Source organism: Acomys russatus, chromosome 17 (genome assembly GCF_903995435.1).
Source record: "Acomys russatus chromosome 17, mAcoRus1.1, whole genome shotgun sequence".
Classification (NCBI taxonomy): domain Eukaryota; kingdom Metazoa; phylum Chordata; class Mammalia; order Rodentia; family Muridae; genus Acomys; species Acomys russatus.
This window is the reverse complement of record NC_067153.1, coordinates 4345069-4361244: the sequence shown is the minus strand read 5'-3', so window position 1 is coordinate 4361244 and position 16176 is coordinate 4345069. Positions and strand designations below refer to the sequence as shown.

Below are 16176 nucleotides of genomic sequence, written 5' to 3'. Positions count from 1 at the left end.
ACAGCCTGAGGTATATAGAGGGAGCCTGCTTCAAAAAACAAAACAAAACAAAACAAAAACAAAAAAACCCCCAAAAAACAAACAAACAAACCAAACAAACAAACAAACAAAAAAGATTACTTCTTTTCTGGCACTAAAACTTTTCATTTAAAAAGACAGCAAATCTTGCATGAAATGTGAGGAACCGTGTGATGCAGGAAAGAGTCTAACGTTCAATGAGTCATTTATCACAGGGGGCCGTGTAGATTTGTCAATCACGTCAGTGTTGTATAAGCTCTTTACCCTGTGTCTCAACATATTTACAGGCAGGTGCGAGCTTGAATCATGATGTTCGCAGACGTATACAGGAGGAGATAAGACACCCAGTATGACATTTTCCTACATTCAACTCCCCACATTCAGGTACCCCGTTATCCCCTGACCCTGTCATAAACCAAATACGTTCCCTAGGCACTTAAGTACTAATTACTTCGGTTTCAAGTTACACTTCTCTGTTTTACTAATACAAATCCAATGTGACACCACATACATAAATTTGACATTGTGCCCATTTCACAACAGCAATAACATCTATTTTAAAGACTAAAAGCAGGGGCTGGAGAGGCGGCTCAGAGGTTAAGAGCACTGGTTGTTCTTCCAAAGGTCCTGAGTTCAATTCCCAGCAACCACATGGTGGCTCACAATCATCCATAATGAGATCTGGTGCCCTCTTGTGGCCTGCAGGTGCACATGCAGGCAGATCACTGTATGCATAATAAATAAACAAATATCTACTTAAAAAAAGGATAAAAGCAACGGGGAAAGGGAGATAGTATTGTGGGTAAAACGTGTAACACAGATAATGACCTGAGTTGGCTCCTGGAACCCACATAAAAGGCTGGATATAGGGCCACGCATCCAGGATTCAACATCCTTACTGTGAATTTGGAGGTGGAGACAGGTAAGGTAAGCAGCCAGCCGCCCAAGGGCCAGCTAGCCTGGTGTGCACAGCAAAGCAGCACAGACAAGAGCGCTCTCTCTCTCTCTCTCTCTCTCTCTCTCTCTCTCTCTCTCTCTCTCTCTCTCTCTCCCTCTCCCTCTCCCTCTCCCTCTCCCTCTCCCTCTCTCCCTCTCCCTCTCCCTCTCTCTCCCTCCCTCTCTCTCTCTCTCTCAATAAATTTACTAAAAGGAATGAGAACAAATGTATTTCTTATCAATATATTTCTTTCTATTTTGCAGACAGGGTTTTTCTGTATGGTCTTGGCTGTCCTGGACTCCTTTTGTAGACCAGGCTGGCCTCGAACTCACAGAGGTCTGCCTGCCTCTGCCTCCCTGGGGGCTGGGATCATAGGCATGTACCACCACACCCAGATCATTTCTTCAAAGCCTTTTAAAACTATTAATTGTCATATTGATCATAAAAGTCAGAAAAAGAAATTGTCATGACCTGCATACTCAAAACAGAAACATTTTAATTATGTGTCAATAGATTTTTTTTTTTTAACTGCTAAAACTGTCAAATTTTGACAATGTTTTATTCATAAAGGAAAGCTGCTCTGGGCATAGTGGTATATGCCTTTAATCCCAGCACTCAGGAGGCAAAGACAGGCGGATCTCTGTGAGTTCAAGGCCAGGCTATTCTACAAAGAGAGTCCAGGACAGCCATGGCTACACAGAAAATTCCTGTCTTGAAGAACCAAAAACAAGCAAGCAAACAAACAAACAACCTGCTTTTCAATTTCTCTCTCAACAACGGACTATGACAAACAAGCAGACAGGTAGCATGCCAGCCATAGGCTAGGTGGGTAAATGACGCATTCTGACACAGTGAGTTCTCTATCCCTACACCATCTCTATAAACCTCAACGCACTTTCGATCCATGTGTAGCCCAGGTTATCATCCGGGAACTCACTCTGTAGACCAGGCTGGCCTGGAGCTCAGAGATCCACCTGCCTCTGCCTCTCAACGCTGGGATTAAAGGTGTGCACCGCCTTTAAGAACAGGCTGTTGGTGTCTGCCAAACATATCCTTTCCGGCTACGGAGGAGAAAGCCAGCCTAGACCAAAGATACCAGTGAAATAACCGAGCACTGTCTATCAATAAATAATGTAATTATTTCTCGTAATAACATCCCCAGCCAAAATGCTCTCGGTGGCCCTATCTGTCCATCCCTCATGCCCCGTCTCTCATGCTGTGCTCTCTGTCTTAGGTGAGCCAACAGGAAGCAGAGACCCCAGGTCAAATTGTTCTTGGTGGGTTTGTCCGAAACTGATTTCCCCACAGTGGAAGGAGAGTGGGAGGCTGCAGTCAGCTCTTAGTTCAGGATGCTCAGTTGGCAAGAAGGCATTCGAGCACCCTGCCATGGCCAGCCTTAGCTAACAGTGTCTACGGCCACAGCAGCCATGAAGCTCATTATTTGCTAAATAAGTAACACCTGTTGACTTCTTTTTTAAGATTTATTTATTTATTTATTATGTATACAGTGATCTGTCTGCATGTACACCTGCAGGCCACAAGAGGGCACCAGATCTCATTATGGATGATTGTGAGCCACCATATGGTTGCTGGGAATTGAACTCAGGACCTCTGGAAGAGCAGTCAGTGCTCTTAACCTCTAAGCCATCTCTTCAGCCCCACTTGTGATCATAATCACACTTAAAATCCACTATTGTTTCTTGTTTAATTTCATGAGATACTTTTACTTTAAAACTCCTGTGACTAGTATTTCTTCTAATGTTATACTGTTTTAAGGACTATTTGAAAATGAAAATAAATGGAGAAAGTCAGGTGTAGAGTTGCTGAGACTGTCAGTCAGGGCTAGAGCTGCTGAGACAGTCAGTAAGGTCTAGAGCTGCTGAGACTGTCAGTCAGGGCTGGAGCTGCTGAGACAGTCAGTCAGGCCTAGAGCTGCTGAGACAGTTAGTCAGGCCTAGAGCTGCTGAGACAGTCAGTCAGGCCTAGAGCTGCTGAGACAGTCAGTCAGTCAGGGCTAGAGCTGCTGGGCCTCCCTCACTAATGTTTTCACTGGGATGATCCCCAGAAATCAGAGACATCTAGGCACCTGGGTGTTTCTTATTAAACTGAAAAATCTAGAGACAAGTAAATGCTGATGGCTGAATGGTGGCATATGCGTTTAATCCCAGCACTTGGGAGGCAGAGGCACAAGGATCTCTGTGAGTTCGAGGCCAGCCTGGACTAGAGTGAGTCTAGGGCAGCCAAGTCTACACAGAGAAACCCAGTCTCAAAAATAAAATAAAATAATACAATATAAATAAATAAAATAACAGGTTGTGACAGCACTGCATAAAGCGAAGTATCTAATCATAAAGTAAAATGACAGATGGGAAATAAGTAATACTCTGGCCCATAGGGGTCATAAGCCCTCTTCTGGCTTATGTGCGCGCGCATGCACACCCACACCCACACACATGGAGGGGGAGGGAAGAGGAGAAGGAATTTTAATTCAGAAGATGGCTGCTCTAGCAAGAGATCACACCCAACGTCTGTGTGATCCAGCTGGAATACAGACAGAGGAGACACAGGTGTGCAGATCTCTGAGTTCTAGTCAGCCCTGTTCAAGCAGTTCAGCTGAGTCAGTGAGCTGAGAGGCAGTACAGGAGGGTTGAGTTTGTGGTAGTTGAGTTTATGGAATTTGAAGGCAGTTTTACTGGGAGAGTTTTACAGAGAGAGGTGGAAGAGAGAACAAGCCAGACGCAAGTGAAGACAGAACGAGCCGGAGAGTAAGAGGAAGCCAGAAGATTAGACCAGATCACTAGAGTTAGTTGAGCCCAAGCAGAGATATTCAGTGAGAAGCTAAGAGAAGCCAGATTGAATCAGTCAGCTTGGAGAGTAGTTTGAGCCAGCTTAGGTGAACCAGCCAGCCAGGGCTCAGAAAGAAAAAGAAAGGGTGAGCTTGTTCAGCAGTAAGTCTCCGGGGCTGAAAGCATTCTAGGCCTAGGTTAGAGAAGACTGTACTAAGGCCATAAGCTTCCAGGACTAGGCCTAGGTTAGCAGACAAGGCCTTCAGCCTCCAAGACGATGATCACTTCACAATAATAAAAGTTACTTTAACAAGAGAGAGATAAATACATAAATTTTTTTTTTTTAAAGAAATAAACACTGGGTGGTGGTGACACACACCTTTAATTCCAGAACTCGAGAGGCAAGAGACAGGTGGATCTCTGTGAGTTCGAGGCCAGCTTGGTCTACAGATCAAGTTCTAGGAATACAGTCTCGAAAAAGAAAAGAGAAAAAAGAGAAAGGGGGTGAGGAGGGAGGGAGAGAAGAGGAAGGAAAGAAGGAAGGAAGGAAGGAAGGAAGGAAGGAAGAAAGAAAGAAAGAAAGAAAGAAAGAAAGAAAGAAAGAAAGAAAAAGAAAGAACCCCATGGTGAAACGTCTGTGTGGGCATGAAGTTGGGTTTCACAAGCTGGGCGGGGCACCAAAAGAAGCAGAACCCGGCCAAGTCCACTGGCCTAGAACCAAGAGTCTGTTCCATCCTGCCGCCCGGGAGGGAGGGGAGCTGGGGTGGGGCTCACCTTGTAATAGTCATAAAGAAGGCCTAGGGCAGCGGCACTGTCCTCATCCCCGTTGATGCTCATCATCGCCTTGGTGGCCGCAGTCAGAGGGTTCTCCAGGTACGACTTCCAGGCCTCATCCTCGCTCGTATAGGCTCTTCGTGTGCTGAACGGAGGGTCACTGGGCATGGGCACCAAGGCCACGAGTCTTTTATTACTGTAAAAAAATAAGCAAGGGAAACAGAGGGGTCATTATCTGGGACCTTTCCACTTTTTTCTCGGATGCTCTAAACATCACGTGGTTACACCATTCTGTACCTCCCCAGAGGCAGACAGGTCAAAGCTGAAGGACCACCACGCTGCACTTAGAAAGCCTCAGTATACACCTCCACTGTGAATGAAGAGTAGGGATAGTTTTTAAAGGGAAGTTCAGGCTTGGGGAAGTGGCTCAGTGGTTAAGAGTGCTTACTGCACTTCCAGAGGACCCAGGTTCGCTTCCCAACACCCACATGAGGCAGTTTACAACCACCTGTAACTACAGTTCCAAAAAAAACCAGACACTCTCCAGACTCCTCAGGCCCTCCACTCATGCAGTGCACATAAACTCACTCAGACACATACGTACACAATTTTTGTTTTAAGGCAGTATATGTCGTAGTTAGGGTTTCTATTGTTGAAATAAAACACCATGACCACAAGTCAGGTTGGGCAGAAAAAAAGTTTATTCAGCTAACACTTCCACACTGTTGTTGATTACTGAGGGAAGTCAGGACAGGAACTCAAGCAGGGCAGGAACGTGGAGGCAGGGACTGATGCAGGGGCCATGGAGGATGCTGCTTACTGACTGGCTTCCCATGGCTTGCTTACTTGCTGGGGACCACCAGCTCAGGGATGCCCCCACCCACCATGGGCCGGGCCCTACCACAGGATCACTAATTGAGGCGATCCCTTACAGCTGGATCTCATGGAGGCATTTCCTCAACTGAGGCTCCTTCCTCTCTGATGCCGCTGGCTGTGTCACGTTGACACACACAAAGCCAGCCGGTACAGGGTGCCTACTTAGTTTACGTTGGCCTCCTTCAAACTTGATTTTCTGAATCTAATCATTCTGAATAATTTAATTATTCTTCACTAATAAGCACTAGAATAGAACCCTGTGAAAGAATAACTTTCCTTTAAATTCTAATTAAAAACATTGGTTACATATAGCCGATAAGTTAATGATTCAAATTGTTTTAATTGTTTTCATCTTGTTTGAAATTCCTAGCAAATTACAGACCAATATAAATCTCTTAATTAGCACAGTAGCATAAGCTACTTACTTGGCAAACACAACACATTGAGATAGAGATGATGCTGTGTAATAGGACTAGGGAGGTACAGTGATGAGACGGGCTCTACTGATGCCTCATCCCGTGCCACTGTAGGGGAGTGGTATGTTAGGAGGCCCAATGAGGAGGCTGATGGCACACCTGGAGAATTTCCCTGAATCACAGGGTGTAAATCAATTCTAACCAGGTCAAGATCCCGTAAGGCAGCAATCAACAAGGCAGTGTCTAAGGTCAGTGAGACAATGACTCGAATACCTAAAGGCCACAGTCCTTTGCAGCTCCCCATGCATGGCTGGACCCAAGCTGTCAAGTAACAGAGTCTTGAGAAACTCTGACACTCATTTCTTGGCCCTTTCTCCTTATTCACTGAAAGGGAACCAACGAGGAGCAATGACACACTGTATTCAGGGAACATCTACTTCGTCACAGTCACATGATGTGGATGGGTGGCCATGCCAGTGACAAAACACCAACAATAGTCGATGGAAATGCAGCCACCAAGCCCTCCTGATGGACATGAAGTTCCGAGAGACAGTCCTTTCCAATCTCCCGAGGGTCCAGAGTCTTTTGGCTCACTTTGTGATGAAAGACTGGTGTGACCCCTCAAAGAACCGTGTGTTAAAGGCCCTGGGTCTGTTGGCATGGTGCTGTACATGAGCGGGGGATTGATGGTGACATTCACACTGCTAGGATATATTTGAGATGGGGGCGGGGCAGGTGGGAAGTAACATATAGCATGTGGGGGGTGGTGCAGAGGGGCCAGGGGGAGCCTCAGGCTCCACAGTCTCTGCCCCCCCTCCCCATTTAAGCTCTCTGTGGCAGGGCTTTCAAAGAACTGATTAGCAAGAGAGAATACTAACTCCCTTCTAAACAGCACGGATTCAAAGTGTTTCATGGAGTTTCTTTGGAGTGAGACAAATGCCTACCAGTGATTGGGCAGGGTGGTGCCGCAGAATGGCACGGGCTGTGGAGGCATGGAGCATTGTTCCACTCTGGTCCCCTTTCAGAGAATAAGAAAGAGGGGCCAGGAAATGTGTGCCAGAGCCTCATCAATATACCAGATCGATAACTGGGTCCTGGGGAGGATGCGGTGCTCTGAAAATAGGTGGCATTGCCACCACCATGCTCTTTTGTGTTCCTACCGAGTTTCTGTGCCTTTCAGGCTTTGTTTAAGTTGTTATAATTTATTAATGGTTAAAAAATAAAGATATTATACCAGGCGGTGGTGGCGCAGGCCTTTAATCCCAGCACTTGGGGGGCAGAAGCAGGTGGATCTCTGAGTTTGAGGCCAGCCTGGGCTACAGAGTTCTAGGACAGCTAACACAACACAGAAACCCTGTTTTGTGTGTGTGTGTGTGTGTGTGTGTGTGTGTGTGTGTGTGTGTGTATGTGTGTAAAGAAAACAAGCACTGTCCATCTAGGCTGGTCCATAGGCATTTGCTGAGATCCCCAGACGTGGCACAGGTGCTATTGAGCATGGAGGGATAAGCAAGACTGACAGTGTCACCCACGGTGCCTAGCAGGATGGCAGCCACTCAGCAGGGGCCAGGAGCATGAGAAGGAAATTCAGACATGAAATTTCCTTGATGCTGTTCCTTGATGAGAGGGAGAGTGGGAAAATATTTTTAAACTAATATGTTTTATCATTCAAAACAGAACTTTTTATAAAAGAAGTATGTTTATACTCATTTTGGGAAGTCTGAGAGGAAAAACCAAAAACCTGTGTTTTCCTAAAAGGAACATAGCATTGCCAGCTTGTAGAAGATGACAGATGACAGAGGGTAAGTTGCACAAGAAGTGTCTGTAAGCGGAAGAAATAGGCCTGGGGGTGGGGGGTGGGGGCTGGGTCCCAGGCTGTGCCGGTGCCACCCTCCCCTCCACAGGCCTTGCCTGGGGGAGAGCTGGGTTCCAGGTTGTGACAGGGCCACCCTCCCCTCCGCAGTTGTACAGTTGAGCCGTTCTTATCTACATTTCACTCAGAAAGTGAATCAGAAACGCGGAGGGTACGGTCATTCCAGGGAGAGTCGGGCATCGTGCATGCTTTTCAAACACTCGAAGGAGCAGGCAAGAGTCTAGATGCGCCAAGACTTAGAAAGATTAAAAAATTTAGCATCTGAAGCATGGTTTCGGCTGTGTCTTGCTTTTTTGTGTCACAGTAAGATCTAACTCTGAAGTGAAACCCATGACTCCTAGACAGCCGTGTTTGAAAGGAACGGAGATGGTTTTCTCTGCCGTGAGGAAGAGGGCGTTGCTACAGCACTGGCCGGGTCTAACATTTAGCAGGAAGAGGTGGCCTGCTTTACTGCAGAGATTTTTCTTGAATCTCTGTCTTAGGATCCAGCTTTTTACTGCTGACCACATCTCTCCTGGTGCAGCTCACTGTGACTTTAGTTCAACCAGTGTCTCCTTAGGAGCGAACTGTTGGTGAATCCTTCCATGACAAACAGGGAGAAAAATCTTGGAAATCACAGTTTCTCTTCAGTTTTTTTTGGGGGGGTAGTGCAATGGTCTTTTATGCTCTCCCCCCTTTTATGTTTTTGTTTTCGAGACAGGATTTTTTTTTTTCCTGTGTCGCCTTGGCTGTCCGGTTTGTAAACTAGGCTGGCCTCGAACTCACAGAAATCCCCCTGCCTCTGCCTGGGAATCACAGGCATGCTCTCCTCTTTAACTGTGTAATGCCTGTTTTATTCTTCAAAGATACAGAACACTGTAGAATAGATGGAAATGAAAGTGCGTAGAACAGCATTTACCAGCTAGAAATGCCTTCTGAAGGCGAATCTCACTGCCGTTTACCAGGAAAGACAATTCTTTGGGGGTGGGGGTGGGGGGAGAGGAGCAGGAATTGAAACAAGATCTCTTTAAGGAACCCTGGCTGTCCTGGAACTTGCTCTGTAGACCAAGCTGGCCTTATACTCAGAGATCTGCCTGCCTCTGCCTCTGCCTCCCCAGTGCTGGGACTAAAGACACAAGCCACCACTGCCTGGCTTGCTTCAGTCAACTCTTAAGTGTCTTTTGTGAGCCTTGTAGAGTGGAGGCATCACAATCTGGGTGGCCTTGCACAGAGAAGGTTAAGTGAAAGCGAACCTGATCTCTGGCTTGCAACACACCAGAACACTGGCAGCAAAGTCCAGGCCGCTCACCCCACCCTCTGTTTTCTCTGTCTGTATACACAGACAGGGCAGGCAGCAAGGCTAAGAACCGAGTCATCGGCTGCAGTAGTGAAAGGAGCAGGGGCCACAGAGACATTAGCCAGCCAGCTACCAGGGACACTGGATCCCCCTCCCAGGGACAGCCTTTCTACAGCCTTGGAGCAATAAGGAGAGCTTCATATAAAAAGACTTCGTTGGGGAGCTCAGGAAACTTGGCCCATGATGTCTTCACCCATGAGAGCTTCCATCCTAGCCCTTCATGTCATCTCATCAGTCTCTCCAGAACTTTCCTCCTCTTCAAACGGGTGAAAAAGTCTTCATGGGACACCGTTTTCTACAATGAGTATTGCCTCGATCGGGTCCCAACGTCTCCCTCTGACGTTTAACTAAAACCTGTGCCTTCTAGTTGCTTAACATCTCAAACCGTCTTCTCTGCCAAGCCTTGAAGAGGCCCATTCTTTCTTGAAGAAGCTCTTTCTTGTCTCCAGGCCTTAGCACAGGTTCCCTCCCTCCCTCTCCCTCCCTCTCCCTCCTCTCTCTCTATCCCTCCCTCCCTGTCCCTCCCTCTCCCTCCCTCTCTCTCCCTCTCTCTCTATCCCTCCCCTCCCTGTCCCTCCCTCTCCCTCCCTCTCTCTCCCTCTCTCTCCATCCCTCCCTCTCTCTCAGAATATACTTCGGAAGTTTCCCTATTTAGTCCCTTGGGGTTTCTTCCAAAGCGTATGTTGTTGGTATTACGTAATCTACCTTTAAATTTTCATTACACAAAAACTGCCAGCACACAAAGAGGACCCACCAGGAACACCGATAAAGTGGCGTGCCATTGGACGAAAACTGTATGTCAGCTTCCATGTGTGGTCCTCCCCGCTTGCTCCGCCCTACCTTAGCTTCGCTTTCCTTTCACCCTCCACCCTACTCCCACGGGCACTCCCTGCATATGAAGATCCCCTGCGAAACACTCCTAGAAGTCCTGGCGGACCGTAGGCACTGATATTCAAGACATATTTAATATAGACCGTTTAAAACACTTCTGCCATCTGTTTACAAAAAACAAAGGATGCAGGAGATGGAGGTGAATTCAGATCCCAGACAGTATTACCTAGCTGTTAGCTGTCTAGCTCTCGGCTTGCTCGGTTGTGCTGAGCTGCTAGATTAAATGAGAGAATGCATCCGTGGTGTTCTCAGCAGGGACTAAGCAGGCCTGTGGCTTCTAAGTGGGTGCAAAGAAGATTAGAAAAGAGCAAGATAAGGTACAGAAAGCCTAAAATCTTATCTTCAACCAACACCACCACCCTCCAGGTCCCAGCCAGCCCTCAGCCCTCCTTATCTCTGCTGATAGCAACCCCTTTCTTCCTGGCTTAACACTTAGAACCCTTCGTTTCTTAGTTTCTTATAGCCACTTGGCTAGAAAACCCCACTCATTTCCACTGCAGACTGTCTGCAGAGTGTGAACACTTTTCTCACCTCCACTGCCAGCACCCATGAAAACCACAGCCACCTGACCCCCTGCCTGGGCTCCAGGGCGGCCTCTTCATCCCTGACACCTTATGGAGTCCCCTCCCACACTGTACAAGGATTTGCTTATGGGAAGTCAGTCACTGAGTCCCTGATCCACGAGAAACCAAGGACTGTCAATAACCACAGCAGTGTCCCCAGAAGACAGTCTGAGCCAGAATTAGTGTGGGAGATGAGAGCCTGCGGAAAAGGCTTGCCCTGTTCTCAGCCTCCCTCCCTCCCAGCCTCCTCCCTCCCTTCCTCCCAGCCTCCTCCCTCCCTCCCAGCCTCTTCCCTCCCTCCCAGCCTCTTCCCTCCCTCTCATCCTCCTCTCTCCCTCCCTCCCAGCCTCCTCCCTCCCTCTCAGCCTCCTCTCTCCCTCCCAGTCTCCTCCCTCCTTCCCAGCCTCCTCTCTCTCCCTCCCAGTTTTGCTTCATTGTGTGCCCCTTACCACAAGCCCACAGCCATGGAGCCAAAATGAACTGAAAAACTCTGGAATCCCTCACCAAAGTAAACCTTTACTGCTTTAAGCAGATTCCTCGGGTATTTTGTCACAGTGATAATAATCTGACACAGAAACATTAATTGAAAATCTGCAAACCTGGGCTGGAGAGATGGCTCAGAGGTTAAAGGCACTATCTGCTCTTCCAGAGGTCCTGAGTCCAATTCCCAGCAACCACATGGTGGCTCACAACCATCTATTATGTGATAAGATGCCCTCTTCTGTCCTGCAGGTATACATGCAGGCAGAGCACTGTATACATAAATAAATCTTTTTTAAAAAGAAAATTTGCAAACCCACTGGGTGGTGTTATGTGCTCCCCAAGTTCCATCAGTGCTCCTGCTTCACTCGCTAATGCCCTAAATCATTCAGTGAATGGGTTAAAGTTTAAACCTAAGGAGCTAAAGGGAGGATGGGGTCCAGCATGCACCAGAAAGATGTCACAATGGAAAATAGGAAGAAAAGGATGAGAAGAGGATTTTCCCCACTGATTTATTTAATCACTTTACAGCCTGATTGAAGCCCCTCCCTCCTCTCCTCCCAGTCACACCACATGGGTACCAACCCACCCAGGGTACATCAAGTCACAGCAGGTCTAAGTGCATCCTCTCCTACTGGGGCCAGACAAGGCAGCCCAGTAAGGGGAAAAGGGTGCAAAGGCAGGCAACAGAGTCAGAGACAGCCCCTTCTCCCACTGTTAGGAACCCCATTAGCTACACATCGGCTACATATGTCTACATATGTGTAGGGGGAAGAGGATGTTTTATTTATTTTTAGTTTTCAATATTTAATTTTTTTAAGAGGATGTTTTAAATGGGAATAAATTGTTAGGAAAATAACTTGAGAACTCGTGTATGTGTGTGTGTGTGTGTACATGTGTGTGTGTGTATGTGTGTGTATGTGCGTGTGTGTATGTGTGTGTGTATGTGTGTGTGTGTGTGTGTGTTTTACACGTGCATGTAAACCAAAATCTAATATATTCACAACAGTTACAATGAATTTTTATGTCCATTTACCTTTTTGGTAACGGTATCAGACAGCTCGTGCAGTGCCCCCCACAGCAGACAAGGTCTTAGTAAGTGTCCTATTGCTGTGAAGAGACACCATGACCAAGGCAACTCTTACAAAAGGAAGCATTTAACTGGGGGCTGGCTTACAGCATCAGAGGTTAGTCCGTTATCATCATTGAGGGATGCGGGCAGGCGCTGGAGCAGCAGCTGGGAGCTACATCCTCATCCATAGGCAGAAAGAGAGAGAGGAAGCTGCCCAGCCCTCCGCCCCACCAGGGACATAATTTCTCCAACAAGCACACCTCCTAAATTTTCTAATCCCATCAGAGTCCCACTCTGATGAGCCTATGGGCCCATCCTTATTCAAACCACCAGTGTTCTAAACACCTCAAATTACATATTTTTTCAAACAATCCTCTCCTGCTTCCCCCCGTCCCCACCAAAAACAAAAAACAAAAAACAAAACAAAAAAAAAACAAAAAAAAACAACCTGACGTCAGATACCATGCTCCTTACACAGGTTTAAAGCACCAGGTTTGCCCAAGGTCTTGCAGCAGACCATGTGGGGCATTGGTAGGAGCCCACTCAGGCCTCCAAAGCAGTGTCTTCACTAGCCAGTACTCGACTGAGTGCTATTATTAGAAGGTTAATTTCTTAGCTGGGTGTGGTGGCACACACCTTTAATCTCAACACTTGGGAAGCAGAGGCAAGCGGATCTCTGAATTCCAGGCCAGCCTGGTCTACAGAGCAAGTGCCAGGACAGCCAGGGCTACACAGAGAAACCCTGGCTCAAAAAGACCAACAAAACAAAACAAAAAAAGGGTTGGAAATGGCAAGAAGCCTCTCTAGGAGGAGGCAATTGTGGATCTCCACATCAGCCCCCTCACCTGGAAAGAGACAGTCACTTGCCGGTAGAGGAACCAGGTGGTGACTGCCTTAACCAAGTAAGCAGTTAGTAGGTCTGTAAGAGCGCAAAAATAATAACAAGTAGCTCTGGGATAGAACTGTGACTTGTCTGTTGTTAATGCAATGGGATATAAATAGAATAAAAGGCTTCCCGGGTGTAAGACAAGATTGACATGAAGACCCTGTGGGAGGCAAAGCCATCCCTTTAAACAACAGGAGGTGTTCTTGAGCTAGCCTTCCTCTGCTCTACCTTAAAACCTGGTCTCTTCCTGGGGAGCCACACAATCCCCCAATGGCAGGCTGAACACCTTCCTCCTGTCCCCTGTGTGAAAAACTTCCCTTTGTCTCCTTTGAGGAGATCCCTAGAGCCCACCCAGCAAGATGGCTCAGCAGGTAAGGCACTTGCTGGCAAGACTGAGAACAGGAATTAGATGTCTCAGCCCCATAAGGGGGGACTCCTGCAGTTGTCCTCAGATCTCCCCACATTTGCAGTGTACAGGAGCGCATGCGTGTGCGCACGCACAATAAATAAACAAGCAAACAAATAAACACTTTAACTTTGAGGGGTGGGGTGGTGGAGACAGGGTTTCCCCTGGGTAGCCCTGCCTGTCCTGTGGAGCAGGCTGGCCTCAAACTCATAGGTCCACCTGCTTCTGCTGGGATCACAAGCATGCACCACCATGCCCAGCTAGCATAATTTAAAATGTGTTTGTTTTGTTTTTCAAGACAGGGTTTCTCTATGTAGCCTTGGCTGTCCTGGACTCACTTTGTAGACCAGGCTGGCCTCGAACTCACAGCGATGTGCCTGCCTCTGCCTCCCGAGTGCTGGGATTAAAGGCGTGCGCCAACATGCCCGGCTAACTTAAAATTTTTTAATATTAAATTTCTACTGCCCAGACCCAACTACCCTCTAACCAAAACACCTATTTAGAAGGCAATGAAATTCAAAAGGTACCTCATATTTTATGGAACATCAATTTCAAAACTACCCAGTAGCTGTTATTTACACGTTGATACATTTGAAATTCTTGTTGATGACCTGGGGTACCACTTGTCTTCACGGTCATGAACTCAATCATGCCACGGGAAGGCTGTCCGGAGTCTTTGTCATCTTTGTTATCTCACACACGGGGAACGTGAGGTCCAGAGCCATTTCTGTTGATGCTGAAATGACTGGAGGAGCGAGCGATTGTTGGAAGGACCGTGCTTGGCTTCCGTGAGAGAAAGAATGCAGATTGTGCTCAACGTTATGAAAAGCTCCAGGCCTGAGTCCACCCACCCACTGAGCAGGTTTACTGACCTTCCTTCCACAGAGCGGGTGTGAGGGGTGCTGAGTAAGCCATCCTGGCAAAAGGGGTTACTCTAGGAAAGCCACACTGCCTGCCTGCGCTCATTCATGTAGGCTTATCACAGAGACCCTCCACACGGCAGCCAGGGCATCCCAGGGCCCATGCTCTGCAGCCTTTTTCATATTAGATCCACAAAGTCAGGTGTAAAGATGCAACGCACATCATGGCAGACACGGGTTGCTGGTTTCATTTTCTAATGTGTTTTTTTAAAGACGTGTGTGTGTGTGTGTACATATATGTATGTATACACACACACACACACACACACACTGGAACATACTATTGCAGATGTGACAAGTGCAGATGAAGAAGCAGCAGAAGGTACTGGAAAGGATTCTGTTATGAAGACCAACCCAGCTCCCTAATTCCAGAGAGCAGAATGGACCAAGGTTCTGCTGCCTTGCTCAGGATCGTCACCACACTGGTGTGCAGGCCACACCTCCTCACAGCCAGTAACTGTGCACGGGCCATGTAGGCCACTGAAGGAGGCATGTCCTTGTGTTGGGTCCAGCTGCAGGGTGTGGTCAGCATGCCCTGCCCCCTACCTAAGGGCGGGGCTTTCACTCTCCCAGAGACTCACTAATATAAACCGGACATTTTGGCTCCCTTGCCCCTTGTTTCCCCCCACTCCCACACACACACACCTGCCCCCCAACCCCCACCCCCGGCTCTTGCCCTTTTCCCACCTCCACACCTTCTCTCCTTCCGCCCCCCCCCCCACCTCCAGTACACGCTCTCCCTTCCCCTCCCCCTCCCGTGCTGCTTCCAATAAACCTGCATTTATATATTATAGCTTCGTCACTTTTAGCTCGTTCGGATTATGTGATCAGTCACTTAGGAGACAGGTTCTCTGTCCCACAGACCCAATGCCCTGTGAACCTTCTTAGGGAAACACATTGCTCTGAGGCTTCTACCCAACACGCTCGCCCTCTCCTTCACTGGGGGATAAGTCTTGGCCCAGCTGGATGGCTGTCTCTACTTTTCCAGGTCCCCACTGGTGTTATTTCACAGGCGGCCCCCTTTGTACAGCTTGTGCAAGCTTAATCCAGAGGAACATAGGGTGTATTTGGGATTGAGATGGGGCTGCTCAGGATTGGTTGCCAGGGAAATGATATAAACATATATAAGATGGATGGGGGGCTGGAGAGATGGCTCAGAGGTTAAGAGCAGTGGCTGCTCTTCCCAGAGGTCCTGAGTTCAATTCCCAGCAACCACATGGTGGCTCACAACCATCTATAATGAGATCTGGTGCCCTCTTCTGGCCTGCAGGTGTACATGCAGGCAGAGCACTGTATACACGATAAATAAATAAATCTTAAAAATAAATAAAGACCCATGTTATAAAAAAAAAAAAAATGGATGGGAAAACTGAAGGGAACGGACACCAAGCAAGGCCGCACAGGAGCCTGCCTCTGAGGTAAGGAGGAGCTACCCCCAGAGAGCCCAGCCATAGCTTTTCAAGAAACACAAAAACAGCTTGCGGCCAAGTGTAAGACACTCACAAAAAGCAGGTTACACAGGGTGTGTTACTCATTTTTCAGATTTGATTGTATTTCTGTTTTATTGGTTTGTTTGTTTGTCTGTTTGTTTGTTTTCTTTAATCTGGGGGTGTCAAGGCCTTTATGCCATGGACCAAACACAAACAAGTTTTAGAAATTGCTCTCTTCAGCTACATGTGAATTCTGGGCATCAAACTGAGATTGCCAGGCTCGGTGTCAAGTTTCCTTACCCACTGAGCCATCCCACCAGCTTAAAGTCTAGGGTTGGGTTAAACTGCGTCCTGAGTTTCAAAAGACAGATATGCAAGGTGTTCAGCACAGAAACAATACGACCAAATATATTTTGGAAAGAATGTCCCTGCACTAGTGGGGGGACAGAAAAGAGCACAGGTTAGGGGAGGGGCTGCTGTTACAGAGGACTTAGGCTCTGTTCCCAATGCGCACT

The 16176-nt window shown here is 47.6% G+C and overlaps 1 protein-coding gene across 1 annotated transcript in view; it reads right to left on the bottom strand.

Annotated features, from left to right (window-relative positions):
* Grhl2 (grainyhead like transcription factor 2) overlaps positions 1 to 16176 on the bottom strand; it is a 135659-nt gene that overhangs the window by 93190 nt on the left and 26293 nt on the right. Inside the window, exon 2 of the mRNA XM_051159481.1 lies at positions 4516 to 4711. Within this exon, the coding sequence (XP_051015438.1) occupies positions 4516 to 4711 (196 nt within the window). The remainder of the gene's footprint in view (positions 1 to 4515; positions 4712 to 16176) is intronic.